At 50.3% G+C, this 26872-nt stretch overlaps 9 protein-coding genes across 9 annotated transcripts; 6 read left to right on the plus strand and 3 right to left on the minus strand.

Annotated features, from left to right (window-relative positions):
* Positions 1-1990: 1990 nt before the first annotated feature.
* Positions 1991-5549, minus strand: HETIRDRAFT_451107 (uncharacterized protein; the record flags this gene model as incomplete). Its single annotated transcript, XM_009547648.1, has 7 exons — positions 1991-2004; positions 2072-2104; positions 2235-2408; positions 2475-2710; positions 2765-3082; positions 3138-4014; positions 4067-5549. The coding sequence occupies 7 exons, from the start codon at positions 5547-5549 to the stop codon at positions 1991-1993; spliced, it is 3135 nt and encodes a 1044-aa protein (XP_009545943.1).
* Positions 5550-7721: 2172 nt separating this feature from the next.
* Positions 7722-8646, plus strand: HETIRDRAFT_458802 (uncharacterized protein; the record flags this gene model as incomplete). The annotated part of the gene is made up of 4 exons (XM_009547649.1): positions 7722-7769; positions 7828-8171; positions 8241-8459; positions 8525-8646. Coding segments are annotated over exons 2-4 (606 nt in total), but the record flags the coding sequence as incomplete, so codon positions are not given.
* A 414-nt stretch (positions 8647-9060) lies between these two features.
* On the plus strand, positions 9061-9730 carry HETIRDRAFT_318767 (uncharacterized protein; the record flags this gene model as incomplete). Its single annotated transcript, XM_009547650.1, has 3 exons — positions 9061-9150; positions 9208-9411; positions 9467-9730. Coding segments are annotated over 3 exons (558 nt in total), but the record flags the coding sequence as incomplete, so codon positions are not given.
* A 1355-nt stretch (positions 9731-11085) lies between these two features.
* Positions 11086-12728, minus strand: HETIRDRAFT_104659 (major facilitator superfamily; the record flags this gene model as incomplete). Its single annotated transcript, XM_009547651.1, has 9 exons — positions 11086-11403; positions 11470-11666; positions 11734-11793; positions 11842-11954; positions 12012-12098; positions 12151-12158; positions 12225-12241; positions 12293-12529; positions 12569-12728. The coding sequence occupies 9 exons, from the start codon at positions 12726-12728 to the stop codon at positions 11086-11088; spliced, it is 1197 nt and encodes a 398-aa protein (XP_009545946.1).
* A 259-nt stretch (positions 12729-12987) lies between these two features.
* Positions 12988-15392, minus strand: HETIRDRAFT_64667 (major facilitator superfamily). Its single transcript, XM_009547583.1, has 14 exons — positions 15304-15392; positions 15236-15252; positions 15161-15168; positions 15022-15108; positions 14851-14963; positions 14743-14802; positions 14488-14675; positions 14193-14429; positions 14107-14126; positions 13992-14049; positions 13805-13934; positions 13586-13747; positions 13225-13513; positions 12988-13167 (listed from the first exon to the last, which is right to left on the minus strand). Exons 1-13 carry the CDS (start codon positions 15347-15349, stop codon positions 13254-13256), a joined length of 1386 nt encoding a protein of 461 aa, XP_009545878.1. The 5' UTR covers positions 15350-15392; the 3' UTR covers positions 12988-13167; positions 13225-13253.
* Positions 15393-16398: 1006 nt separating this feature from the next.
* HETIRDRAFT_317407 (uncharacterized protein) lies at positions 16399-16762 on the plus strand (the record flags this gene model as incomplete). The annotated part of the gene is made up of 3 exons (XM_009547652.1): positions 16399-16419; positions 16476-16605; positions 16662-16762. The coding sequence occupies 3 exons, from the start codon at positions 16399-16401 to the stop codon at positions 16760-16762; spliced, it is 252 nt and encodes an 83-aa protein (XP_009545947.1).
* Positions 16763-17121: 359 nt separating this feature from the next.
* On the plus strand, positions 17122-18408 carry HETIRDRAFT_426754 (uncharacterized protein; the record flags this gene model as incomplete). Its single annotated transcript, XM_009547653.1, has 5 exons — positions 17122-17124; positions 17221-17394; positions 17453-17531; positions 17785-17972; positions 18094-18408. 5 exons carry the CDS (start codon positions 17122-17124, stop codon positions 18406-18408), a joined length of 759 nt encoding a protein of 252 aa, XP_009545948.1.
* Positions 18409-19062: 654 nt separating this feature from the next.
* Positions 19063-19843, plus strand: HETIRDRAFT_426755 (uncharacterized protein; the record flags this gene model as incomplete). Its single annotated transcript, XM_009547654.1, has 4 exons — positions 19063-19128; positions 19160-19196; positions 19436-19675; positions 19698-19843. The coding sequence occupies 4 exons, from the start codon at positions 19063-19065 to the stop codon at positions 19841-19843; spliced, it is 489 nt and encodes a 162-aa protein (XP_009545949.1).
* Positions 19844-21347: 1504 nt separating this feature from the next.
* On the plus strand, positions 21348-25867 carry HETIRDRAFT_318593 (uncharacterized protein; the record flags this gene model as incomplete). The annotated part of the gene is made up of 6 exons (XM_009547655.1): positions 21348-22827; positions 22880-23753; positions 23808-24137; positions 24192-24427; positions 24492-24828; positions 24898-25867. 6 exons carry the CDS (start codon positions 21348-21350, stop codon positions 25865-25867), a joined length of 4227 nt encoding a protein of 1408 aa, XP_009545950.1.
* Between the last annotated feature and the right edge of the window lie 1005 nt (positions 25868-26872).

The following is a 26872-nucleotide window of genomic DNA, read 5'->3' on the forward strand; positions in this document are numbered from 1 at the left end:
CTGGGCCTCAAAGTTGAAGCAGGGTATGAAGATTACAGAAAGGATTTTTTCATATTTATAAATGCATTTAATTGGCAACACAGTAGTTTCGGATATCGGTGGACTCAAAAGTGTCGGTAATACTACTAGCAATGTGTGGACGCGACGCGACATTGCAGCGTGCTTGATCACGAGACATTGGAGGGCACTGTGTTCCGACACAGTCGGACTGTGTTCCGACACAGTCGGACTGTGTGCCGACACAGTCGGACTGTGTGGCGCGACAATCAACGGACTGTGTGCGGCACGGCCGGACTGTGTGGCGCAGATTCACCGCCAAATCTCGGACTGTCACCGAGAATCCGGACTGTGTGGCGCTGAACCAGCGCCAAAATCCGGACTGTGTGCGGTCTCGGCCGGACTGTGTGGCGCAACAGAGAGACTGTGCACAGTGTGACAACAGTGTGACAACAGTGCGCCCGCAATCTCCCGACTGTGTGCCGCCCTTTCCCGATGCTGACTAAACTGTGTCTCCGGGTTGCAGAATACCCTCAACATCACAAACAATTACATATCTCTGGATCCCCTCATCCAAATAATAAAATTAGGTTATAATTTGAAAGGTAGTGTATGTGTGGGCATTTTATTAGTTCTGCAATAGAAATAAAAGGATAATTGTGGACTGGAGACTCGGTTTTTTGAGGTTTTCCCTCAATTCTGTATTTTGTCTGTAACATCTTCAGTACTCCATGTCTACTAATGAAAATATTAGGGTACCATGACAAATACATTTTAAGCCTATTGAATCAGACAGAATTGTGTGCAACCTCGGATTTGGCTCCCAAAACCCAGACTGTGCTTCACACAGTCTGGTTTTAGGGGGTAGACTATTTAAATCCATATCTATTGAGCCCCTGATTCAATCTTGCTGCTTCTGGGCCTCAAAGTTGAAGCAGGGTATGAAAATTACAGAAGGGATTTTGTCATATTTATATTTGCATTTAATTGGCAACACAGTAGTTTCGGATATCGGTGGACTCAAAAGTGTCGGTAATACTACTAGATCCTGCGAGATATTAGCCGCTGAGCACACTATTATGCTCACGGTAGACCCTTCCTCTCCTCCTTTCAGTGTCTTGCCTGCTCATTTTGTCTGGCCTCCAGATCATGACCTCTTCTTGCGAATCCCGCTTCCGCTTCCCCCCACTCCAAGCTCCTTGTCCATGCTCAATCCGCTCACACTGGAGATTCTGGTGCTGAGGCTCAGTTAGCCAGTCGGACATCCTTGCTTCTAGGCCCCCTTTACACTCTCTATGCTCGGCTTGTCGCCTCGCCATCTTTGCGTCCTGATACTGTTGCGTCCGTAATGCATGCTCTGTGCGCCTTTGCGCGTCTTCCTCCCTTGCTCTGTTAACTGTATTCTGGCTCCAATTAGAATATGCGACACCAGCGTTGTGGACATATAGCGTCCGCGAAGCTCTTCCAGTATCGTGTCTAGATTCAGTTTTGTAGAGGTGGGGAAGACCTTGTGATGTCCGAGGCATATCCCAGTGCTGAGACGGTGAGCTGATGCGAGATATCAAGTCAGGCTTGGAAATGCGATTTGGTGCTTCGAAAATACCCGAGATTGAAGTAGAGGACAGCGTTGCAGAGGGGTTCGGCATTCTAAAAAGGCGATGAGAAAATATTTGGGCTACCGGTCCGGCGACGCTCCGAGGGCCCTCTCCGAATCGCCCATATCGCAAAGATTCTCTGCGACGAAGACCTATGTCATTAAGCTCGGCTAAGCGCCTTGCACGATAAGCCCGTTGATATGCTGCCTCTTGCTCCTCTTTGAGCTTCCTAGCATATTCATCTTCGCACTTGGCACATGAGTTGGGCGAGGGTTGATGGCACTTATAGCTCCGTGGATGGTTTTTTGGACAGAATGAGATCATGGCGGCTTCACACCGAATATCCGAATGATCGTAGCGTGGATGGCACGTGAGGGTGCAGCCATGGATGCCGCAGTTTAACCTGACTCTGCTAAAGGAAACGTGGTAAGAATCAAAGTCTGTCAAGCGTCAGGCGAATATGCAACAGTCGAACTCACCAAGGTTGTCGGCATCCCCCACGTGGGCAGTACCTATCAAAGTCATGAGCACACCTCAGGAGCGTGGCTTCATTTGGGTGTTGCTCGCATTTCGCTGGGAAACCCTCGTAGAGATGGCCCTTGCTTCTGAGCAAATTCAATAGTATCCTCCAAGATTCGCTACCCTCGCGGGCCTCCATGAAGGTGTCTACATTGCCGATCATGATCATAGCATCCCGTGCACGAGAGAGAAGGACGGTCAAGCGCTCTCGAGAGGACATGAAACCAATATTGTGGTACCAGTTGCTCCTCGTAAGAGATATTATCACGATGTCGCTTTCTTCTCCTTGGTAGTTGTCTATGTACGTTACGTTAAATTATGTGTCATACGAGGGATTTGGCGCAAGAACTAAACAGGACCAACCTATCGTTGCAAGGCGAATGAGACCTCGATTGTGCCTCGCGTACGATGGAGAGAACAGCCCGGCACGAATGAGGTCAAACGTATCCAGATCATTTAGCACAGGATCATGGTCCGTCATCGCCATCTGCAACGCTCGAAGCTGCCCAAGATATGGTGTCAGAATCACTAGTTGATTAGTTCCGTAGCCTTGCTGTTCCAGATACCGAATAATTTTCAATACAAGTTCCACTTCGAAACTGTCCCAGTAGCTTTATCAATCCACGTAGTCTAACTAATGTCCAAGGACATACATGTTTTGTTTCGAGGTCGTTGAAACCATATCATCGTGTGGAAGCCCGTCCTCAGGTTTGTTATGATTGATAAAGACGATGTTGTCTTGAACGCCCCGCAGATTTGGACGGTTCTTAGTTCGGTCAGCGTCCAGGAGGTCAGGGTACGTCAATTGTCGAACGAGGTCCGATATCTCTGGACGCATCCTGTGTTGCTGGCGGAGCGTCTTGTGGGGATATCCCTTCAAGACGAGACGCTCGAAGAGAGATCTGTTGAACTCTAGCCCTTCACCCTTCTCGACCGTGAGGCTATAGTTGTTGGCCTTCGGGCGCAGCTGCCTAAAAGTGAAACTAAACACAGAAATGATTTGGGACTTTCAAAGGAAAAGCGTACTTGTGATCTCCGATGAGAATAAGTTGTTTTGTATCCTCATTGATAGCTGTGAGGATATGCGACTCGAGAGTTTCCCCGGCTTCTTCGGCCAAAACAATACTTGGCCGTGCACTATTGATCTGCTCACGATATTTAGCCGCCGCAGTGGTCGTGCATCCAATGATACGCTTGCTTTTCAGAACCGCGGTATCTCTCTCCACATATTTGGCGCGAATCCGCGCCAAGCATTCATTGTACTTCCTTCCAGCAGTCAATACGACGTCGACATGGTCCTTGAGCATGTCTTCTTTCCACTGGGAAAGTTCTGCCTGCCGTTCAATGAAAGATGTTCGCCAGATATTTTCCGCATTGACAACGTTGGCCGCATCCATATACACCCCTGCATTTTGGCCCTTGGCCCAACGATCGAGGAGATAATCCGGCCTGACATCTCTGCCGCTCCGCCCGATTGTGTATGTCCCATCGTACGACTCTGGGAGGCAAAGCGCATCAAAGTAAGGGCGTTTCTCGAAGCTAGACTGTAGATAATTCAGGATAACTGCAGCGTTGAAATCGAAGGATATATAGGCCCCGAAGCTGCTCTCCAGGTGTGCGCGAAGGTCATCAGCTTTCGACCTGATGCTACGAATCTCAATCTGATCGGCTCGCTTGATTCGGTTTACTTTCGTCTGCTTTCGTAAGGCCAGAGACGCCGCCGTGTCCGTCGTTGATCTAGCACCTAAACGGACGATACTCTTTTCGGGAATGCCAATCTTCAAGAGGTCTTCGAGGAATTGATCAAGTGCATGGTTCGTACAGCATACGACGAGGATGGTCCCAGAGGAAAAGTCGTGAAGTGTCTTAGCAAGGAGCGCGCCGATGAACGATTTGCCAGTACCTGGAGAATACATTTACAGTCGCGAAAACGACGGGACAAGACGTATTCGTACCTGGAGGCCCTTGTATCAACGAGACTCTCTGTGTAAGACCTGAAAGGAGAGACGCAGACTGCGCCTCGTCGAGAACGATGCGACCTGGTGTGTTGAAGTACTCTTGGAGATTTTGTGAAGGGTCCGTTTGAAGAGCCTCAACGATCTGCATTGGCGGGTCAGAGATAGACTCTATCTCGTCTCCATTTCCCCAAAATAGCAGTTCAGGTGCGAAGGTGATATCCTGCTTCTTTTGCAGCGCAGTCAGTACGGGCTCGTATGCGAAGACGGCAGTACTAAGTTGGACAAGAGTGATGTGCTTCGACGTCTGAAGCTTTAGGAGAGCGTGAGTGGTGTTAGCTGTGTCCTCGAGCTGAACCACGATGACGGGTGGACACTTCGCGAGCAGCTCCTCTTCTCGATTAATTGTTGCAAACGCCACGATATGTCCATCGACAATGAGACATGTCATAGACTGGTGCCGGAATACTTTCTGGTTCTTGTGGAGATACGCAAGGCGGAACTCTGGCGGAACTGTTTTGAACCAGTACAGGTCCTCGTGACACCGCAGCCTAATACCCCACTTGCACGCTTTATCCGGAGAAGACTGGCAATGAACCCCAAGGAGGGTGAGGCCGTTGATGACGAGTCCGCGAAACCTCCCCTTCTTCTTCCCAAGTACAATATCCAGCTCCTCCCGCATCGCATACAGCATGTCCTCCCTGAGCAAGCGGAACTGATTATCGAGATGCATCGCGACGCGCGTCTCGGCCGTGTCCGGATCGTCGAGTGCGGCGCTCGGGCGTAGGAATGCCGCACGCTTGCACGCGAGCTCATCCACGGTCGGGAGGATCGTGATGTCACGAAAATCTGCAAAATCGTTGTCGTGCCGTCCGCCTGGACCACGTGACGGGTCGATACCTGCGGAAGCGCCCGACACGCTGGAGGGGATCGAGTCAAACACGCTCTTGATCTGGGTTGCGAGCTCACGGACTTCATCATGGGGGGAGGAAAGGAGGGCGGCAGAGATCGTGGGGTTGTTGGCGAGCTCACGATGAGTGATAGTGAATTCTCCGGGTAACGAGATCAGCTGCCGGAGCAGCCAAGCAAAAGCGAGCTGGCCGTCTTGACTTAACTCCCCGGCTTGAAACGCCTTTGTGAACGGGGACCAGAAGACGGGTGGATCGACGATCGCAATGATAATCTTCGTCAGAAAGCTGCCTCCACCGATGATCGTAAGATTCGGAGCCGAAAGATACTTGAGCAAGTCTGTCATAGGACCGTTGAAGAAACTGGGGGTCAAGTCAAAGCGCATCGCGCTCTGGACGCATTCGAGTCCTTGCGTACTGGAAACCAACATGCTGATACAGCTTGCGGCGTCGTCTTGGGCACAGATAGCCTCGAGGAACCGCGCGCTAGAGTTTTGGACCAACCGCTGTTCGCCATCGATGAAGGCCTTAAGAAACCTGAGATATTCTGCTGCTCTGAGGTCGTCTTCACTCATGGAAGGAATGGATAGATGGAGGTTGAGAAAGCACAGTTAAACGCCGCACAGACGCGTGTACGCAGGACACGACTTCGATTGCCTGCAGTTCTGCCTCGTGTACCAAGCTTCTCATGCCTTTCCCGTTCTGGGTTCATGATGACTGCCATTAATCGGACCCCGGCCGGCGGTCTGCATGTGGCATCCACCTCACCTATCGTATGCACACTGTTAGTTACCAGCCACCAACTCAATTAAGAGCCCTTTCCATACTTTCAGACTACCCTGAAACCGCTTGGACTGTTTGGAAGGCTCGTGCAGTCAACTGCACTAGGAACGAGAATGGAGAAAGAAATCAATCGAAAACGAACGCTTGATGTCATTGTGATCTATCCGGGATCCTTTTGGTAGCTGAATACGATATGCATAGGCCAGTCCGCGCTAGTCAGGGTACAAGAGCGATTTTGTATCGTAACACAAGTCTTCTGAAAACAACTTACCTCGATCCGCACCAACTCCCTCCTAAAACAGCTGTCGTGACTATTTCACTGCTCTATTGATGGGATACACCTAGCCCTGGAACTGCGAAGGACAGCGCATTCTCAACGCGCGCACGCGATATGGACTTCATCCAACGCGAAACTGCATGCGGAGGTGTCGGAGGGAGAAACGGCACACGGTTGGCGTTGGGCGCGGATGGACGTACTAAATAAATAGAAGTACTTGTATTCTTCGGGTCGTCAGCGCTGATCAGCCTCTCTCAAATATCACATTATCACCGAGTGCTTTGTGCTATGTCGAAGGATTTGGTGAGTATGGTGTGGAATATGACCGAGATTGGAGAGGAAGGCGAATGAGTTCGAGTAGAGGGAGTCACGGTAAGCATGTGGCTCCGCTGCTTGCTTCGTATGAGCCAATGGTGCGTACCTTCAAGCTGCATCCTATCGTGACCATATTCACCTATTCCAACTGCCCACACAAGCGTTTCTGTAGGGTCTCTCTGCCGATCAAAGCTTCAAGTGAAACCGAAACTTGAACCAAGTATCGGGTAGTCATGATATCGAACAAACTGAGAAGTAGGGCATGTAAACAGTAACACAAGTGAGGAGGAAATGAACTCTATCATGAACGCTGGACTCACCGGCCAAGCAGTCCAGAGGATGTCATGCGATGAAGATGAGACAGAGACATGCATAGTCATGCATACCTACATGTCCATCAAGGAGATGCTGGATGGAAAGGCTAGACAGTGATATCGAAAATCAAGGACAATGAAGGAATGGGAAGAGCTATGGCAAGGTTGTGGCAAGCGAGCCGAGACAGAGTGACAAGCTACCGGAGGTTGCCGGACCGCTTTTTCTTGGACCATACCTACTGTTTTTCGTCGCTGATGCCTTCAGACTAAATCACTGGCTCTATTTACTTCTCTAGACGTTTAATCGGTCCAACTAGTTGTGTGGCCTCAACGATGGGCCCTTGACTCGCCACCTGCACGAAACAGTCAAAGCTGTCCTTATACAAACATTACGGCATCACACTAGGCTGGATTGGTCTTCCTGAAGAGCGTTACTCCTGCACTCCCCTCTCCTCACAAAGGCTATGACCCACTCTTTTGTCGTTGCAAGATTTCTGCCTCAGCCTTCTGCACAGTGGACCTCGATCTATGGTCTCGAAAGGGCAGCCGATATCATTACCCATCCCTTTGTTGCGCTCCGCATGCACCTTAAGGACATTGGATTTAGCAGCCGCCCAAACACGCCCACTTGTTCATATCATTCATCGTTTCATCCGAGAGGTCGACTGGAGCTTCCGAGGATCGCATTTCACTCTAGGGCCTGTTGCAGAGAAGACAGACAGGGTTTTGACCGTAAACCCCCCTTTCAGCTTGAGCGGACGCCCAGTCTATCTTTACGCATTCCCTAAGCTCATCGCAAAGTGTACTATCTCTGATTTCGACATCTCGGGCGACCGCTTCAGCAGACTTCACAAGCTGGATGAAACTGACTTCAAAATATTCTGTGAGTCAGTCATAGAGGACAATTGTCGAAGGATGGTGAGAGTTTGCACATCGGGTGGCGATGGGGTAGTAGAGGATGGATGGGAGATGTGGAGCGGTAGAAGTGCCACCGGCACCGAACAGGGGCGAAAATCTGATAGCTGCATTTATGAACTTCTCGATTGGTAGGATCCTTCGCCACTTGCCCGTCCTTCGATCTACAACGAACCCTTGCTATACAAGCAGTACGTCGCGTTGCGTGCACTTCTATCAATTATTCTGGTTAATTTTATGTCTTCATAGGCTCGGATCTGATTACTCCTGGGCGGGTACGACTAGATCTATCTTGTGGGTCAAAGAAGCGCGTGTTGTGAGTAATTATGTGTACTCGAATCAGGCGAAATGCACGGGGGACGTTCTTCTCTGTCTATTGGAAGACAGTGAGGTCGACACTCGAGGTAAAGAAGCCGCGAAGCTCCACTCTATGCCAGTCCCTTGCAACGGCGACCCGCTTGAAAACCAAGAATCCGACGAAGAATCCGATTTGGAATGGGATGATGGCCCCGTCCCTGACGTTCAGCGGCTTCCGAACCCACAGCGTGCAATGCCTGCTATTGACGTCAAAGTCGTTGCCTTCGATTTATTGGGTACGATCTTCGTCAGTGTTGTACCACTTTCCTGTTATTCGACCCCATATTAACCATGCCCTCGTGCAGGCTCGCGAGGCGGGCATCCGCGACGCTCTGGTTTCTCTCTCTCCGCTTGATTGGGAGAGACGCACGTCGCGACAGTTGATAGAGATATATATCGAGTGCGAGACACTTCGATTGAGGGAATCGCGCGACGGATGCTACTCCGTGATCGCCCACAAAGCATTGGTTGAAACCTGTTTACATCTCGGAGTCTCGCCAGAGAAAGAATCTTTGGATAAAGCAGTCGGTATCATATTAAAGCCACGTTTGCGTGTAGATGCAATTGAGGCGATAAGTGCATTGCACAGGCGTGGATATACCCTTCTGGGTATCCCATCACTCCACCCGTCCACATTTTTCCAATGCTTCCAACCCCATATCCCTCCAGAACTCACCATCGACATTCTGCCCTCAGCATGGGCATCTCCCCACGCACAAAATCCGGTGCTCTTCCCTGCGCTCCTCTAGCGCTCTAAACGGAGTTATACGGAGATCACGTCTCCTCAGATCCTTATAGTGAAGGCCGGCCCATATCGCGTCGTGGAACCCGCTTGCACTGCGGGTGTCCCGGTAATTCTCCTTCAAACCGCTCTCGACATGGAGTCGAAGGTTATTTTGACACAGCTACGCCCACCTTGATCGTAGAGAACCTATCGGCTCTGTGCGACGCAATGGATGGGCCTGACCTTAGCAATTCGTCTATTGTCCCACCCGTCCGCCCGTCTTACATGTTCCCTCCATATCGTGTATGCGACCACTACCAGGTGACATGTATCATTGGCTCTGGTATTTTCAGTATGTGGACGGCTCCTCATGACCAACAGCATGGCTGATTTTTTTCGTAGGCACCGTCTTCTCCGCTTTCCGCGTCCTGACGGGGGAAGAAGTTGCTATCAAGCGGGAGATGCCAAAGGCGGGCAAGCCGGATGAGGAGGTATTCCTTGCAAGCTGCGAGAGTGCATCTATCAAGCGGAAAGAGTTGAAAAGGGAGGAAATATGCCTTTTGCCGTACGAGGCGCAAGTGTATCGGCAGCTGCGCGAGTATCAGGCCATCCCTTCGCTTTACACGTTCGAAATGTACGGCGGGGGTTACTTCTTGATTCTTGACGGAGTCGGTGTGACGCTGGAGCAACTTCACAAGGTGTGCCGAGGGACACTGTCGCTCAGAACAGTTGCGATCCTGGCCTTGGAAATGGTAAATGCCTTTTTTTCCCTTGCGTGTCCTCCCCTTATATATTCCGATCATCCAGATTGAGAGAATCGAATTCGTTCATTCACGAGGGATCATCCTACGCGATGTCAAGCCTCAAAACTTGGCCATGGATCTTGGCAACTGCTCGAGCTTGCTCTACATGTTTGACTTCGGACTCGCCAAGCCATATATTGACCTCACAACAAATGATCACATTCCGTTCAGAACCGGTCTAGTCTCGGTGGGCACTGCTCGCTATATGAGCTACAATGTCCACTTTGGTAGAGGTATGTCTTTTATTGATTCATCCTCACATTCGTGATTGATTGATGTCTTAGCCTACAGAGCCTTCCCCCTGCGACGATGTGGGGGTGTTAGGGAACTACTTGCTTCATCTGTTCCGTGGCCGACCAGTCCATAATATAGAAGAATGGAGCTTCGTTGGCGAACAAAGCATCACCATAGATGATTATGTGATAGGAACGAATGACAGCAGTCTTATCGCCGCCAACACGTCGACTGCGGTGAACAGTCATGTCCCAGATGATTCGTCTACAACTCCAAGCGAGCCTGGAGATCTCATAGACAATCTTGCTGTTACGTTCAGCGGCTCCATCCATGCCGCAGATCATTTGAATGATGAGCAGGACGATTCCCGTGATGCCTATGGTGCTGTTGATACTTCTCAGTTCGAAGAAACCTCTTTCGATGAAGGCGAAGTGGCTTACTTCTCACCGCGCCCCAGGTCTTTGTCTCTTCCTAGCTCACTAGCCTCCAACGACCAAGACGATCTACCCCTTCTCCCACTTGGAAAAATTCTATCTGAGGCGTTGTCTACAAACATCTCTGGCGCATCGATCGAGTTACAACATTTATCTCAGATTCTGCCGAATATGCCACCTGGAGTCTCGCCACAGGATAGCCGCTTGTCGCTCCCTACTACATCTAACCTCACAAATGGCTTGATTCAGGATTTCTTTCTCGCTGCATCCGAAGGACCAGCGATATCTCGGCTTCAGGAGATGCAGAACCTCATACAGGAGCCTATACCATCCCTAACAGTGTTCTGCTGGACTAAGTAAACGATGAGGCCACAACACACAATCACATTGCCAATGGCGAAGGACACATTCACGGCTGACGCGGTGTGGAATCGTGGAGGGTCGATAAAAATCCAAGTGGAAACGATACCTGAAATGAACGAATCGATGATGAGCACGAATAATTCAAATGAAGATGATCGCATCGCGTACCCCCCATGTTGGTGCATGCAAAGGCGACAGCAATGGCTGTGGCTGGACGGAAATGCGGCTGAACATTGTTCGCATTCCAAGTGGCGGTGCACGGAGCTAGGCCGTAGAATCCAATGATCCGCAAGAACAGAGCGCCGTAGTTCGCGTGCTTGTTCGGACTGCCTGTCGAAGCTGAATCAGCAAAGGAGTTATACAATTGATGAAGCCACAAGTAGCATGGCTATGAAGATAGCATATCCGAGGATCGCGAGGAAGCTGAGAATATTGAGTGAGAGATATACCCCGAAGGTAGCACAGTGCTTGGTATACTCACGGTAAGAAGCTGGGAGTGTGTCGATGAGAATCCGAGAGCATTAACGATGGTCGGAGTGCTGACAATAGTATACCGAATGAGAACCTTTAATCTCTTGAAATACTACGCAACTTACAACGTCGCCAAACCGAATAGGTGATTCACATGCAACCACAGATCAACGACAACACTCTCGGTGAAGACAAAAATCAAGGAATCACCTTCAATGAAGAAATGCATGCAGAGTATGGGGACGTGCGGAGCATCCAAAAACACGCTCCAGACTTCGGCCCAGCTGAATTTCTCGTCCTCCGCATCCCCGCTCCAGTCTTCTCTCAACATGTCGACGTAGACGGCTTTCTCGTGCCGAGTCAGCCACCGAAGCTTCGAAGGTTCGCGTGGGAGCAGAAAAAAGCCCAATATTCCGCATAGGACGGTAAAGACCTCTTCCTAAAATGCAACCAGCATCTCTCTCCCGTGATTGGAGAGCCAAAAATAAAAGGTCATGGTATAAACTATAACGCACCAGCACGAATATCCACGCTCAGCTTCCAAACCTCTCAATCCGTCCATATCCTCGATGGCCGCCACCAGCAAACCAGAGAACGCGCCGACCAAAGAGGTCATGCTGAACATCATCAATAGCCGAAGCTGCAGCGAGTGCCTGGGATAGAAGTTGGAAAGATACAGGACAAGGCCGGAAAAGAGGCCACCTAATGTCCCCATGGGTGTATTTTCACGCAGTCCGCTCCGTGCGGACGAAGCAAGGCTCAGACTAACCTTCAGCCATGCCCAGAAAGAAACGACAAGCGATCAAGCCTCCATAGGAGGTGACAGCACCTGTTCATGATGAGCACAATCCATTGCTTAAACAACCGCGAGCTGCACCTTGACATGCACCGGAGAAACCCCACAGTACGACCATCAGCGGGATGGTGATGTTTGCGCCGAATCTTCTCATTACCAGATTAACAGGAATTTCCACCATAGCGTATGGCACGCTGTTGTATCATAGCAGAGTGAATACAGTGAAAAGCGACGGCACAAGTGGAACTCACTAGAAGATGGTCAGAGAGACAGAAAACTGATGATCAGTCATATTAAGATCTTTCTGAATGCCAGCAATGCGCGCGTTCCCGATGTTCCTATGAGAGTTCAATCATGCGCAAGACTTTGACAAGCGTATCCTGGACCTACGCGCGATCCTAAACAATCATCGATCGGCACTCAGAAATACTACCCATGCACAGTGGTAGATACAGTCAACTCACCAGGAACGATACAAAGTCTGAAGAAGGCCCATTAGTTATGATGATGCAAACATAAATTTCCAACGTACAAATGATGCCCACAAGCGGAATAATCATAAGGTCGATCTTTGTCATCACAGCAGCCTGTGCATCGCCGCTGCGTGTCTTGGTTATGTGTTCGAACATTGGACGGTCCGAAGCAGGACCATCAACTTTTGATTCAGCGTCAGGGACAGAAAGCTTCGCAGGGACTTCATCGAGTTGCTGGGGGGAGGTGTCAACGGACGACATGATTTGTGGGCAGAAGTCGAGCGTCTCAACCCAGACTGCTTATCGTCAGCTTAACATCTCATCTGGCCGCGTACCTGATTGGGATTGAAAGGCAGACAATGAAATGCGCGCGCAGCAGGACGAGGATGGGAACGAGAGACCAGAATCAGCGAGTACATGGTTGGCATTGAATTGCCCCTGGGCTTCGATGACGGGCCTTGAATCTAGGTTGTACGCGGTCAGCAATCCAGACATGTTGAAAGCTACGATCAATCTCGCGCAGAGAACGGATCTAGGTTTGACGCTGAGAGGTAGCGCCTTACTTACTGACAGATCCATGTACGGAGCAAGAGCAGGAGGTGGCATGACATTCATCTCCTGATTGTTCTGTGACTCGGGAGCTGTGGGATTGCATCAGATATGTCGAGCGTTCGTGTTTTGGCCTTGTCCTTCCCTCTTTGCCTCACGAATCATGGTGCCCGGAGCACTCGTAGACAAGTCGGTTAGCCTCGTTGACGCGTAGCACCCACAAGTTGTCCGAGAAAGCATTGATCGCGAATATAACAAAACAAAATATGCAGCAGTATTCATTCCAACTGCCGGATAAAAAGAGGAGCACATGATCATTCGGCACCTGCCCACTTGCGAATTGAGCAGGGATCTCCGCCGTATCAGCGCGAAGCAGCGATGTGCTCTAAAGAAGGTTTGATGAAAGATTGATCCAAAGTCGATCAAGGATAAAAATACTCACCCGCACGATAGCAATCAGCGTGTCATTGTTCACAACGTATAGACAAAACGTGGATGCCGATCCCCTAGACGCTGCCGTTCCTCGGGAGAGTCCCAACCCCCTTTCTCAGTGCCGTCGCCCTTCTCTCTGAGCAGTACAGCGACGTGCGCTCGCTTGGCAGCGTTCCGCCGGACTAGGTATACGATGAGGCCACCACACGCTAGGACATTGCCGGTGGCGAAGGAAACATTCACGGCCGACGCGGTGTGGAACCTTGGAGGATCGATGAAAATCCAAGTAGAGACGATACCTGCAAGCGATCAGTCGACTATGAGCACGACTGTTCTAAATGAAAACATTCACATCACAAAAGAAAACGTACCCCCTACGTTCGTGCACGCAGAAGCGAAGGCAATGGCTGTGGCTCTACGGAAATGCGGCTGAACATTGTTCGCATTCCAAGTGGCGGTGCACGGAGCTAGGCCGTAGACTCCAATGATCTGCAAGAACAAAGCACCGTAGTTCGCGTGCTTATTCGGAGTTCCTGTCGAAGCTGGATCAGCAAAGGAGTCCAACGGCCGAGAAGCCGTGAGTAGCGTGCCTATGAAAATAGCGTATCCGAGGATCGCGAGGAAGCTGAATACTAGGGCTGTGACTCCACGGCGCTTGTATTTGTCGGACAGATAGGCGGAGACCAAGCTCGTGACAAAGGAGCAGGCGAATGGAGGAACCTGAGACGATCGGGTAAGAAATTGACCCCGAAGTCAGCATAGTGTTCGTATAATCACGGTAAGGAGCTGGGAGCGCGTTGTTGAGAAACTGAGAGCATTGACGATGGTGGGCGTGCTAATAACAGTACACCGAATTAAGATGCACAATCTCTCAAGATACCATACAACTCACAAAGTCGCCAAACCGAATAGCTAATTTTCACGCAACCACATATCAGCGACAATACGATCGAAAATAACGATCAATGAGTGACTCACTGTGATACCTCCAACGAAAAAATGCACGCAGAGTATGATGAAGTGCGGAGCATTCAAAAACACGCTCCAGACTTCGGCCCAGCTGAATTTCTCGTCCTCCGCATCTCCGCTCCAGTCTTCTCTCAGCATCTCGACATAGACGGCTTTCTCGTGCCGAGTCAGCCACCGAAGCTTCGAAGGTTCGCGTGGGAGCAAGAAAAAGCTCAATATTCCGCATAGGACGGTCAAGACCCCTTCCTGAGATACAAGCAGTGTTTGTCTCCCATAAATTGAGCACCGAGGAACTATAACGCACCAGAACGAATATCCACGCCCACCCAGACAAACCTCTCAATCCATCCATATCCTCGATGGCCGCCGCCAGCAAACCGGAAAATGCGCCGGCCAAGGAGGTCACGCTGAACGTCATCGACAGCCGAAGCTGCAGAGAGTGCCTGGGATAGAAGTTGGAAAGATACAGGACGAGGCTAGGAAAGAGGCCGCCTAATGTCCGCGCAGGTTCATTTTCACGCGGTCCGTGTGGTACGGATGGAGCAAGGCTCAGACGAACCTTCAGCCATGCCCAAAAAGAAACGACACGCGATTAAGCCTCCAAAGGTGGTGACAGAGCCTGAGCATGATGAGTATCATTCATTGCTTTCACAACCGCGAGCCTCACCTTGGCATGCGCAAAAGAGGCCCCACAGTACGACCATCAGCGGGATGGTGATATTTGCTCCGAATCTTTTCAAGACTAGATTCACGGGAACCTCCGTCAGAATATACGATACACTGTAGTATCATAGCACGGTTAAAGTTAGTGAGTAGCGACGATGCAAGTAGAACACACTAGAAGACGGTCAGAGAGACAGAAAATTGATGATCAGTCATGTTCAGATCTTTCTGAAGGCCCGCGATGCGCGCATTTCCGATGTTCCTACGGGAGTTCAATCGAGGGCAGGACGCCAACAACAAAATCTGGGACCCACGCGCGATCCTAAACAATTATCGATACGGTGCTCAGATATGTTACCCTTGCAAGATGGTAGAGATAGTCCACTCACCAGGAACGACAAAAAGTCTGAAAGAGACCCATTAGTAGTGATCGCGTAGATACAGACGGTCAACCTACAGATGACTCCCACTAGCGGGATAATCATGAGGTCGATCTTTGTCATCACAGCGCCCTGTGCATCGTGGTCGTCATAGGTCGCGATTGCGAGGCCATACGTAGGAGGATTCGAAGTGAGACCGTCCACTTTTTCAAGGACGGAAAGGGTCGCAGAGACTTCATCGGGTTGCTGAGGGGACGACATGATCTGTGGATAGAGGCTGAGATCCCAGCCTATTTATCGTTTCGTCTGGCTGCGCGCCTAGGACGATGAGAAGCACGTGCAGCAAAAGTGCGTACATGGCTTTCATTGAATTGCGCCTCAGCTTCGCTGATGGACCTCGAATCTGATTGTGCGCGCTCGTGAAGTCTAAACATGTTCAAACCGACGATCGATCCCGCGCAAAGAACGAACCCAAGTCGACGATGAAGACGCTTACCGAATGAGACGTGAATCAAGAACGTATGATCAGAAGCAGGAGATAGAGATGGTGTGGCATTCATCTCTTGTTTGTTTCGTGACTCGAGCAATGTGTACATACAAAAGATATCTCGACGCGTTTAAGTTTTGACGTTCTCTTGCAGTCTTTGTCTCGCAAATCGTACTCTCCGGAGCACTCGTACAGAAAGCGGCCTCGTTGACGCGCGGCGCCGCCGGCCCACAGGTTGTCCGATAAGACGTTGTTGATGAGGATGGGCCAACGATCTTAAACGGAAGGATGGCCAAAGAAGGAGATTTAGCGGCGTTCATGTTAACTGCCGGGCGAAGAAGAGGAGCGAATCAAGTACTTACCCATCCAAGAACCTCCGCCGCATCAGCGCAAAGCGATATTCTCGACGTGATTTGTCGTCCAGCAAAATGACAGTAACAGTGAAAGCACGGATTCATGGGAAGGTGAGGTCGTGTAGTTTCGGGGCATAAAGTTGAGATGACTGATCGAACCGCGCTCAGCGTTTATTCATAGCGGACGTGAAGCTGCGTAAAGCGAGAACCCCAGTCGGTCGTTCAAAGATAGCTCGATTGTTTACTGGCTGGGAACAGGCGTGGGAACGAGTTGAGAACGTCCACGATAGGGCATGACACGGGCTGTGTCCGTCGCACGTCATCATCTTCAAATGGCCTGTTACTGTAAGCGAGTCCCTCGAGGGATGCTTTCTTAGGATTGATTGCTACTTCGTACCCGACAGGTCAGCGAAATCACAACTTTGACTCAAGACCGCGTAGAAGCGACCAACTGATCGATGGCCGCTCGCCGCTGGGCGTCTCACAAACATCCATCTGCCTCGTGCGAAGAATATCACTCAGCGCTTCAACACGTATCTGTAAGTCCAGTTGTCTCCGCCTTTCTTTCAGAGCAGATAATTGATACACCACCTAGATTTCTACCCGCGCGTGGAGGCGTCCGGGATCGCCGTGAATGCGAGAGATGGTATTCCTATGATTAGATGCCTGTCGTATGTGCTTCAGGGTGGACTTTGAAAACCTCCTACCAAGATCGTGTTTTTTTTTTTTTTTGGTAGGTTTGCGGTACCTTTTCTTGCTTCTGATCGTGATTCCCACCTGACACATATAATCCTCACAAGATCAGAGCCAGACATTACACAGTCACCCCTGCAAATTCTACGCGCCAAGCGATATGGGTGGTATACCCATCTACAAGGCCGAGCTACTCGCTCTCTTCCTAGAAAGCTTCTTCTTTGGTTTTTACACCTCTTTATTTATCTGCGCGGCCATTCATTTATATCCCTTCATCATCTTGTCGAGACAGGCGGATTTTTTGTTTTGTTTGGGGTCGTCCTCGTCCTCTTTCATCAGCGCGTCACCACGAATCGACCACAATGGTGCGTTCTCTTGTCTGTATCGATCCTTATGCTGGCAATGGCCACAATGGTAAACTCCTCTGATTTTCAACATTCTGTTAGATGGTTCTGAGATAGGCTGTATATCAGCACCTCATCATTGACATTGTGCGAGTTATGGAGGCATTCATTACACAAGCAAACACCTCTCTTCATGGCGCGAGCAAGTATTATGGGGACCTTGCCAGCCCGTTGCATCTCAGCAAGTCGACAATGTACGGATTGCAGACGCTCCTCGGCGATGGAGCCATGGTGCGTCACAACAACTCCAAATATTGTCTGAAGCGCACTCATCTATTCATTATCACAGGTATGGAGATACTACATCGTATACGACAAGAGGAAAGCAATCATATTCGCATACGGACCTCTCCTCCTCGGAAGCGCTGGTGAACACTCGGCTCCGTATTGTGCTCTTTACATTGGCTTTCACTGACAGCTGGTCGTCGGCTCTCAGTCACAGTTTTCTCGATCCCGGTGGTGTTTTCATGGTATACACCAGGGACTGAGATATTCGATACTGCTTATGCATGGATCACGACGTGAATCGTATTGACCATGACCATCAATGTCACCAGTACGTTTTCCTGCTTGAACATTGTTCGCAACGTGCAGTCCTGTTTGATTATTATCAAATTACAGTCGCAATCGCGTACCGTATATTGTCAAGAAGGCTCCCAGAAACTACGCGACAAAGCATCCTTCCAGTGGCAGCTATCATCATCCAATCTGGGGCCTTATATGCCTCAGGCGTGCTCGAACTACTGATCACGTATCTTGCGGGAACCAATGGACAGTACGCGGCTTTAGACCTTTGCTATCCTTTGGTGGTCAGTACGATCTTCCTCCCTCACCTGAGACCGTCTAGACTAAGCTAATCGCGATTCAAGGCATAATCTTCACCCTAACCATCATACGAATCCGCGTTCGCTTTGACTCGTCATCAAGCAGCAGAGACCAGATATCTCATCGAACACCCTCAGCGGGCGCGTCTCTACCGCCCGCGGCTCGCGCACGCGCGCTAGGGGAACTGGTATGCGCGTCAAGAACGGCCGAGTGGACGCAGAGCCTTCGTATGCGATGCAAGCGAGAATCGCAGAGGAGAGAATGCAATACGGAGATGATCTCGACATGCCAAAGGTCGACGGAGAAGGGTCTGCGAGTCAGGACCCTGCTTCTCTGTTACCGGAGCAGAACGAGCGGGTAATTGTCATAGACAACAGCGCCAAGCACGACAGCAGGGAGTTTGATCATGGCGCAGTCTGACGGTGATTGTCGTTCGCCTGCTTTCCATTCTCTCCTGTCTTAACATATCTCTCTCACTCTGATGGCCAGGGCTCCATTCATTCTATTTAATCCCGAGAATCCCTACACAACTATATCAAGGAGCTTTGATATCTGTAGGGGTGTCGATGCGGGCTTTCGAATATCCCGGACTGAACACAGCGTTACTACTCGACGCTGTTGCTATAACTATCATGATCAATGTTTGAAAGGATGAACGCAGAACAATTCTCAGTCAAAGCTTCATGCTGGCTTGGAAGTATTAGTGCGCTCAATCCAGTGTTCGCAAACTTTAGAGCAAGCATGAATATTTGTTCCCGATAGCGTAGACAGTTCGAGAACATCGTCTCTTTTACAGCCTTGAAGTGAACAAGTATGATAGAGACGTATCGTTAAGAGCACAGGCTGCATACATTCGCAATTTACTTCTTTCATCAAGAGCTTTTGCATAGAATCTAGGCTCCGTTCGTAATTATCCAAGGAGATCATGAACAATAACGGAGGACAGCAGCGAACTTCGATGATGCGTCGCAGAGGAATTGCCATACAACAGCCTGTGGCATACACCTTCATAATTATCGCGAGACCGCAGAATTCAAAGGGAGCAGATCAAAACTAGCAGATGTGCTGAACAAAATGTGTCCTGGCCCAGAAAGCGATAATAGGTCGAAGGCCATCACCATAGATAGCCGTCGTATCATTGTGAGTATGATACAGTATGATACATGGTTAGGGGCTGTGGAGAGCCCAATCTCTTCGAGCTGTGCTTTGTGCACGACATAATATCGCCACTCAAGTATATCCAGTATCCGATCATTGAGGGCCTAGCTTCAGCTCTCTAGGACTGGGTGTTGAACGCCAGACAGGTGAGGATTCAGTGGCTCACCTTCGCAAAGCTCAAATGACAAAGGAAAAATTCAGCAAGTAAGATATCATACAAGGTACTTCTTCAGACGACTCACCAGGGTGAACGAATAAGGTCAATGCTGACGTCTGAATGAATCTTTAGGCCTAACTTATGTTGCGAATTATGTCCGCGCCCACGCCTCGGAGTATGAAGTGAGCTTCCTCGTCACTGCGGTCGTCGCAGGCGGGGTGCTAGGAGTGCTACATCTTGATGGTCAGCCATTGGTGAAGCAAATCGAATTCCTCCATCGCGAAGAGGACGTAGAGCGTCTGCTCTGTGCTGCAGCCGACGCAGCATCCCGGTCCTTCGAGTGGCACAATGATCAGTGGCTCAACAATAACAGTATTTTGTGACCTTGACGTAGTACTGAACGAGATACTCCGTGTACGACAAGGCGCTCCAGCAGAATATCGTGATGTGGCAGATGCCGGGGGTCCTGAAGCACATAGCAGCGCCATGGAAGTGGCAGCTTCACAACAAGCTGACGAGGTTGATAAGGATCTACAATAGAGATAAAGATTTCGAGGACGCCGTCTCATTGGTGCGCATTATGATCTTGCAGAGAGGGCGGTCGCTGACCGCGACCGAGATCAAGGGGTGGGACTATGGACGGGATAGGCCATTGTTTATCACGCCGCAGTTGCTAGCGACAATCCAGGTATGTTGTGATGATTAGCTACGATGATGCTTGCACTCACCATTCGTATGATATTTTTAAGGAGAAGTATGCAGCGAAATATGGAGAAATAGGGATAGAGCTGTGGTAAGCGCGCACAGAGGAGTTATTCGATTCTAGTGGTCGAACTGAAAAGAGTTGTACGCGACGATCTCGCGTTTCATGAGCGCCGAATATGCTGGAAGTAGAGATTACCGCCTACTGTCAAAGCCGTGGAAGTATTGAAAGTAATATCGCAAGTGAGCTGTCGCATGGACAGGATATTTCTCCGCATTGAGCCAAGCAATCAAAGCCACTTGGAGAAAGGGTAGGAAACCACCCAAAGCGATCGCCTAGCTGTTCTTATAGGCATTGAGGATATCGATGATGGGGTATTGGAGGGGGTCTGGAGAGTCTTACGGGCCGAAAGCCTCAATCTGTTTAGGTCAAAAGTAAACACTGGCTCACGAAAATCGCCAGAAAATCGCAGGATGATCCGGACCGAAAATACCCGGGACCTCTGGGATCCGCTCAGAAAAGTGGTGTCGCGGCAACCGTCACACACCTCCTCTCAGCACTTATTCTATGTCTGCTAGTCTGGTGTACACTGCTATATCTGATCTCTTGCATCGAAAGACATCTGCAGGGTCCGTTCTCATCATCTCTCATCATCTCTTCTCGCTCTGCCGACGCTTCACAATCTTTCTTCACCGCATGTGTGTTGGCTAGTCGTAAATGTCATTGCAGCTGGTTTCCCTTTCTTATTTTTTTTTGTCTAATATCGCTAGGGTGATAGCTCAATTGAAACAGAAAGGCTGCATACCTACACATAGAACGACCTGTCTTCTGTGCATAAGGTCAGCAACGGAAAATCCTGTATACTCACCCTCATGATCAGAGGCAACTTCACGCTGAAGATCTATTCGTCAGATAAGATGAGAGCAGGCACACATCATGAGGCATGGACCTTGTCCTTAGCATTTAATATGTAGAGAAAATTCCATGAGATAGACATCGTTGAAAGACGCCCAGATAGGCGAGTATTACACATGTGGCCCCATCAATCAATCGCCCACTGCGTCGCGCCAAAATGCTCTTTGAGTCTCTGAAGGTCTCTGACACGCCATCCCCACCGCCTCGCCGCTCAGGTTCGCGACCGCAACGCGCATCCACCTGCCCTCCATGCTCAAAAGTGGCAGCTCGGCAATTGCCGTTTAGACACTTTTCGCGGGCACAAGTATTGTACACGAGGCGGAACTGCGCGATCAACGTCGTGGCTACGGTACGTACCTCAGTGCATACGTGCATTTGTATAGCGCTTAACTTCGTCCTCCCAACCTCCATCTCCCCGCTCCCTCCATGAGTGGAGACGATCTCAGAGCTGCAAAACTTCTCAAATTTCTCAAGGTCTTCCTTGATGGCGAACAACCTCTGGTCCAAAAATTCAGCGCGCGCTTTTTCGAGGCTATTTGTGCCCAACGCGATGCGACAACCTGCATCAGCATGGTCACATCGAGCAAACATGGGCTTCAATGCATACATATCGCAATGGGACTTGACTTGACCATGACCTTCTTCAACGGTCCTGCGACAGACCTGTTTAGGTATATTTCTACATCAGATGTTACTAGGGAAGGCATGGACAGCCTGACCAAGATGATCATGGCGATCATCGAGCCGCCCGTATTCTTGTCTGCGTTCACAAAGGCATTCCGGGATGGACAGTTGAGCGATGATGGACAGTTTGGATTTGCATGGCTACTCCTTCAGCTGATCTCGCTGCCCGGAGAATCGGCCATCCCTCATCGTGAGCTCGCTAATAACCCCGCGATCTCCGCCGCCCTCCTTTCCTCCCCTCGTGACGATGTACGTGAGCTTGCAACTCAGATCAAGAACATCCTCGACACGGTCCGCCTCGGCGTGTCTGGCGCCCCCTCAGGCATTGACCCATCGCGCGGTCCAGGCGGACGACACGACAATGACTTTGCAGACTTCCGCGCAATCGCGATCCTCCCGACTGCAGACGAACTCTCATGCTCTCACGCATCATTCCTCCGCCCAAGTGCCGCCCTTGAAGATCCAGAGACGGCAGAACTACGCGTTGCCACGCACCTAGACAACCAATTCCGCTTGCTCAGGGAGGACATGCTGTATGAGATGCGCGATGAGCTTGCCATTGCTCTCGGGAAGAAGAAGGGGAAGTTTCGCGGACTCACCATTGATGGCCTCACTCTTCTTGGCGTGCATTGTCAGTCATCTGAAGACAAGGCGTGCAAGTGGGGTATTACATTGAAGAGTCATAAGGATCTTTACTGGTTCAAGAAAGTCAAGCCAGAGGCCCGCCTTGCGCATCTCCGCAAAAACAAGAAAATATTTCGACACCAGTCTATGACATGTCTCATCGTCGATGGAGAGATTGTCGCGTTTCCGACAGTTGATCGAGAAGAGACACTGCTCGCGAAGGATCCACCCGTGATCGTGGTTCAGCTCGAGGATGCAGCGAGCACCACTCGTGCTCTTCTAAAGCTTCAGACGTCCAAGCACATCAAACTGCTTCAAATTGATACTGCCGTCTTCGCATACGAACCCGTCCTGACTGCGCTGAAGGAGAAGCAAGGACTGCCTTTTGCGCTTGAACTGCTATTTTGGAACGATCAGAGCCAGATGAGGTCTCTGTCTGCCTCGCCATCGCATATTGTCGAGGCTCTTCGAAGGAATCCTTCCCAAAATCTCCAAGAGTACTTCAACACACCAGGTCGCATCGTTCTCGACGAGGCGCAGTCTGCGTCTCTCCTTTCAGGTCTTACACAGAGAGTCTCGTTGATACAAGGGCCTCCAGGTACGAATACGTCTTGTCCCGTCGTTTTCGCGACTGTGAATGCATTCTCCAGGTACCGGCAAATCGTTCATCGGCGCGCTTCTTGCTAAGGCACTTCACGACTTTTCCTCTGGTACCATTCTGGTGGTATGCTATACAAATCACGCCCTTGATCAATTCCTCGAAGACCTCTTGAAGATTGGCATTCCCGAATCAAGTATCGTCCGTTTAGGCGGCAAGTCAACAACGATGACGGCCTCTTTAGCATTGAGAATGCAGACGAAGGTCACTCGATTGAATCGAGATGATTGGGCTGGGATTAATCGCATGCGATCCGAAGCTAGTGGACTGCGTGTACACCTGGAGAACAGCTTTCAAGCCTACACATCAGTCAGTTCGAACATCACGAGTACCCTGGATCATCTTCGATCTAGCTTTGATAAGCGGCTGTACTTTGCTGCGTTCTGCGTCCCGGAGTCGGATGACGGGATGTACACAATCGGGCGGAGCGGCAGAGATGTCAGGCCGGATTATCTCCTCGATCGTTGGGCCAAGGGCCAAAATGCAGGGGTGTATATGAATGCTGCCAACGTTGTCAATGCGGGAAAGATCTGGCGAATGTCTCTCATCGAACGGCAGGCAGAACTTTCTCGATGGCAAGGAGACATGCTCAAGGAACACGCCCATGTTGTATCGACTGCTGGACGGGAGTACAACCAATGCCTGGCGCGGATTGATGCCAAGTTTGCGGAGAGTGACACTGCAGTCCTGCAAAGTAAGCGTATCATTGGATGCACGACCACTGCGGCGGCGAAATATCGTGAGCAGATCAATGCTACGCGTCCAAGTATCGTTTTGGTGGAAGAAGCAGGAGAAATTCTCGAGTCGCACATCCTCACAGCTCTCAGTGCAAATACAAGACAGCTGATTCTCATCGGAGATCACAAGTACGTTTTTCCATCTGAACTTTTTCCGTGCTCTCTGTGTTGAAGCCCGTCTAGGCAGCTGCGCCCGAAAGTAAACAACTACAACCTTACGGTCGAAAAGGGCGATGGATTGGATCTCAATCGATCTCTCTTCGAGCGTCTCGTACTGAAGGGATATCCACACAAGACACTGCGCCAACAACATAGGATGCGGCCAGAAATTTCGGACCTTGTCCGGAAATTGACGTACCCTGACCTCCTAGATGCTGACCGAACGAAGAACCGTCCGAATCTGCGGGGCGTCCGTGACAACGTCGTATTTATCAACCATGATAAGCCCGAGGGCGGGCTTCCGCAACTTCTAGAGCAGGAGGACATGGCTGCGAAGGCCTCGAAACAAAACATGTATGTCCCTAGACAATGCTGTGATTACGCGGATTGCTAATGCTACTGGGATAGCTTCGAGGTGGAACTAGTTTTGAAGATCGTCCGGTATCTGGGGCAGCAAGGTTACGGAGCAGATCAATTAGTAATCCTAACACCATATCTTGGCCAGCTTCGTGCGTTGCAGCTAGCGATGAAGGACCACGATCCTCTGCTAAATGATTTGGACTCGTTTGATCTCATTCGTGCCGGGCTGTTCTCTCCACCTTCCGCAAAGCACACACGGACTCCCATTCGTCTAGCAACAATAGGTATGATTTCTTTCTGTTCGGCCCGCATTCTCATACCAAGCTTAGCTAAACACAACGCGCATAGACAACTACCAGGGGGAAGAGAGCGACATCGTGATAATCTCTCTTACGAGGAGCAATACGAGCCATGATATCGGGTTCATGTCTTCTCCGGAGCGCCTGACCGTCCTGCTCTCTCGTGCACGGGATGCGCTGATCATGGTCGGCAACGCGGACACTTTCACGCAGGCTCGAAAGGGCAGCGAATCTTGGAAGATGCTGCTGAGCTCGCTCAAAAGCAAGAACCATATCTACGAAGGTTTCCCAGCAAAATGCGAGCAACACCCAGATCAAACCATGCTCCTTAGATGTGCTGAAGACTTCGACAAGGACTGCCCACAAGGGAGGTGCCGAAACCCTTGGTGCGTCAGACTTGTTACATGTTTGCCTAATGAATGTCAGATTGTTGACACTTGCCTTATTTGCTGCAGCGGCATCATGCTAGGATGCGGCATCCATGGCTGCACCCTCATATGTCATCCGCGTTCAGACCATCCCGGTATGCAGTGTGAGGCAGTCGTCGACTCATTCTGTCCGAAGAATCATCCATGGAGCTATACTTGCCATCAGGGCCCGCCTCTCTCCTGTGACAAGTGTGATGATGCTGAGAGGCTCGAAGAGCATAAACGACAGGAGCAAAGGGAAGCATTCGGATGGGCCACCCGTGAAAAACGCCTGGCAGAGATCAAGGAACGAATGACCCGTGACAGGGAATCCAAGCTCCGGAGCGTCACCACTTCCCCATCTTCTCTACCCCTCTCTAGATTGCTGACTCCCGCTGCTAAGCCATCTTCAAATTCAATCTCGAGTACGATCGAAGCGTCAAAGCGCATTGCCACGATACCTTCGAGCTCGGCCTCTGCGAACAGCTCACTATTGCAGTACAGGAACATGTCACAAGCACTGCCTCTCCCTCTTGCACCCGAACCTGAACCCGACATTGAATCGACATCACGGTGGATCCAAGATGTAACCTACACAGCAAAGAAAAATGATGAAGCGAGACGTGCACAGCAGGAAGAAGTGCCAACGCGAGAACGTCAGGCCGCCGGCATGGTGACGCAGCAGGCAGTCCACAGAGCGCGTCGGGCGCAAGTGGAAGCGGAGATTGCTGAGCGGACATCCGAGTCTCAGCGCCAGGCGCAGCTGAAAACGAAGATTCCCAAGAGAACATCCGATTCTCAGGGTCAGGATCGCTACCACGAGTGGATTGAGCGTGAAGCAAGGATACGAGAGTGGAGGGAACAAGAGGCGAACGTCGCGAGAAGAGCCACTGACTGGGAAACGGAACGAAAGGAGGCAAGACAAAGAGAGGAGGAGAGGAAGCGTCGAGAGGAAGCGCAGACTACGGTCCCTAGAAAAGGATTGCTTTCTACACTGTTTGGCGGCTGGTTCAGATGACAGCGCGTTGGGTTTTCTATCATTTTGTAGTCGCTGGATTTGTAGTCGCGTTGTAAGTTAGCATTGTGTTTGGCCAAAACACAGTGTGCAGCAAATCGAAATGGTGCGGCACTCTGTCATCCTGCCCAGAGCTATCTATGATCTATCGCGGCTTTTCGTGTTCAACGTTAGCACTATGGCAATGACGAGACGAGATTTGCAACTTACTACTAATGCATCGAAGGCCTTCCAGCTTGTTGCTACTCTTGCTAACCAGTTGCCATGACGGTATCCGACCGTTTCTATTGTCTGAGGTTTAGGCATTGCGAATAAATTCGTACACCCGAGTCAAACTCAGAAGCGTGTATGAGCAGTATCGCAGATTTGTGCTCCGATGAACTCACGGTTGATGGTTCATGCGGAGAAGTAGAAATAAGTACAAGAAGACCTATCAACATTGAATCAGTTGACACTGTGCATGACCATGGACGAAATGATGAAAGGACTGAAGAGACTCAGAACAAGGTGGCTATGGGAGAGATTCGGAAAAACGTTGTAGATTTATGGCGGGCCGGTTGTCAGCACGAGTACAGACATCCAACGGTATTGGTGAGGGCAAGTTCAAAGAAATTGCGCAAGCAAATATGTACCTAAGCCTGCACATGATGGAGATGGTTGAGTCCAACTTTGGCGGGCCGGCTGCTAGAGTAGACCCGGGACAAACATGAGACCACAACTCATTTGCCACTTGACCAATGACCACTGCTGCAACACAGTGCAGACACACATTGTGCAGTCTAGGGAAATTTTCGGATATCATCAAGCTCCCAAGCATACTGGGAACTTTGCGGGCCGCCATGGTTTCATATGGAATCGTTTGCTAGGAACTGACTCTGGAGCTTTGTCACTTTTATTTCACTGTCATTTGACCAATCGACTTCGCTCTTCATGATCTGGCACTAAGCCCTAATCTCGGAGAGTGTTTGTGCACATGAACATGTTACACATCTCGCTGGATCCGACATG

The sequence above is a fragment of the Heterobasidion irregulare genome (genome assembly GCF_000320585.1).
Source record: "Heterobasidion irregulare TC 32-1 unplaced genomic scaffold scaffold_05, whole genome shotgun sequence".
In the NCBI taxonomy this organism is placed as follows: domain Eukaryota; kingdom Fungi; phylum Basidiomycota; class Agaricomycetes; order Russulales; family Bondarzewiaceae; genus Heterobasidion; species Heterobasidion irregulare.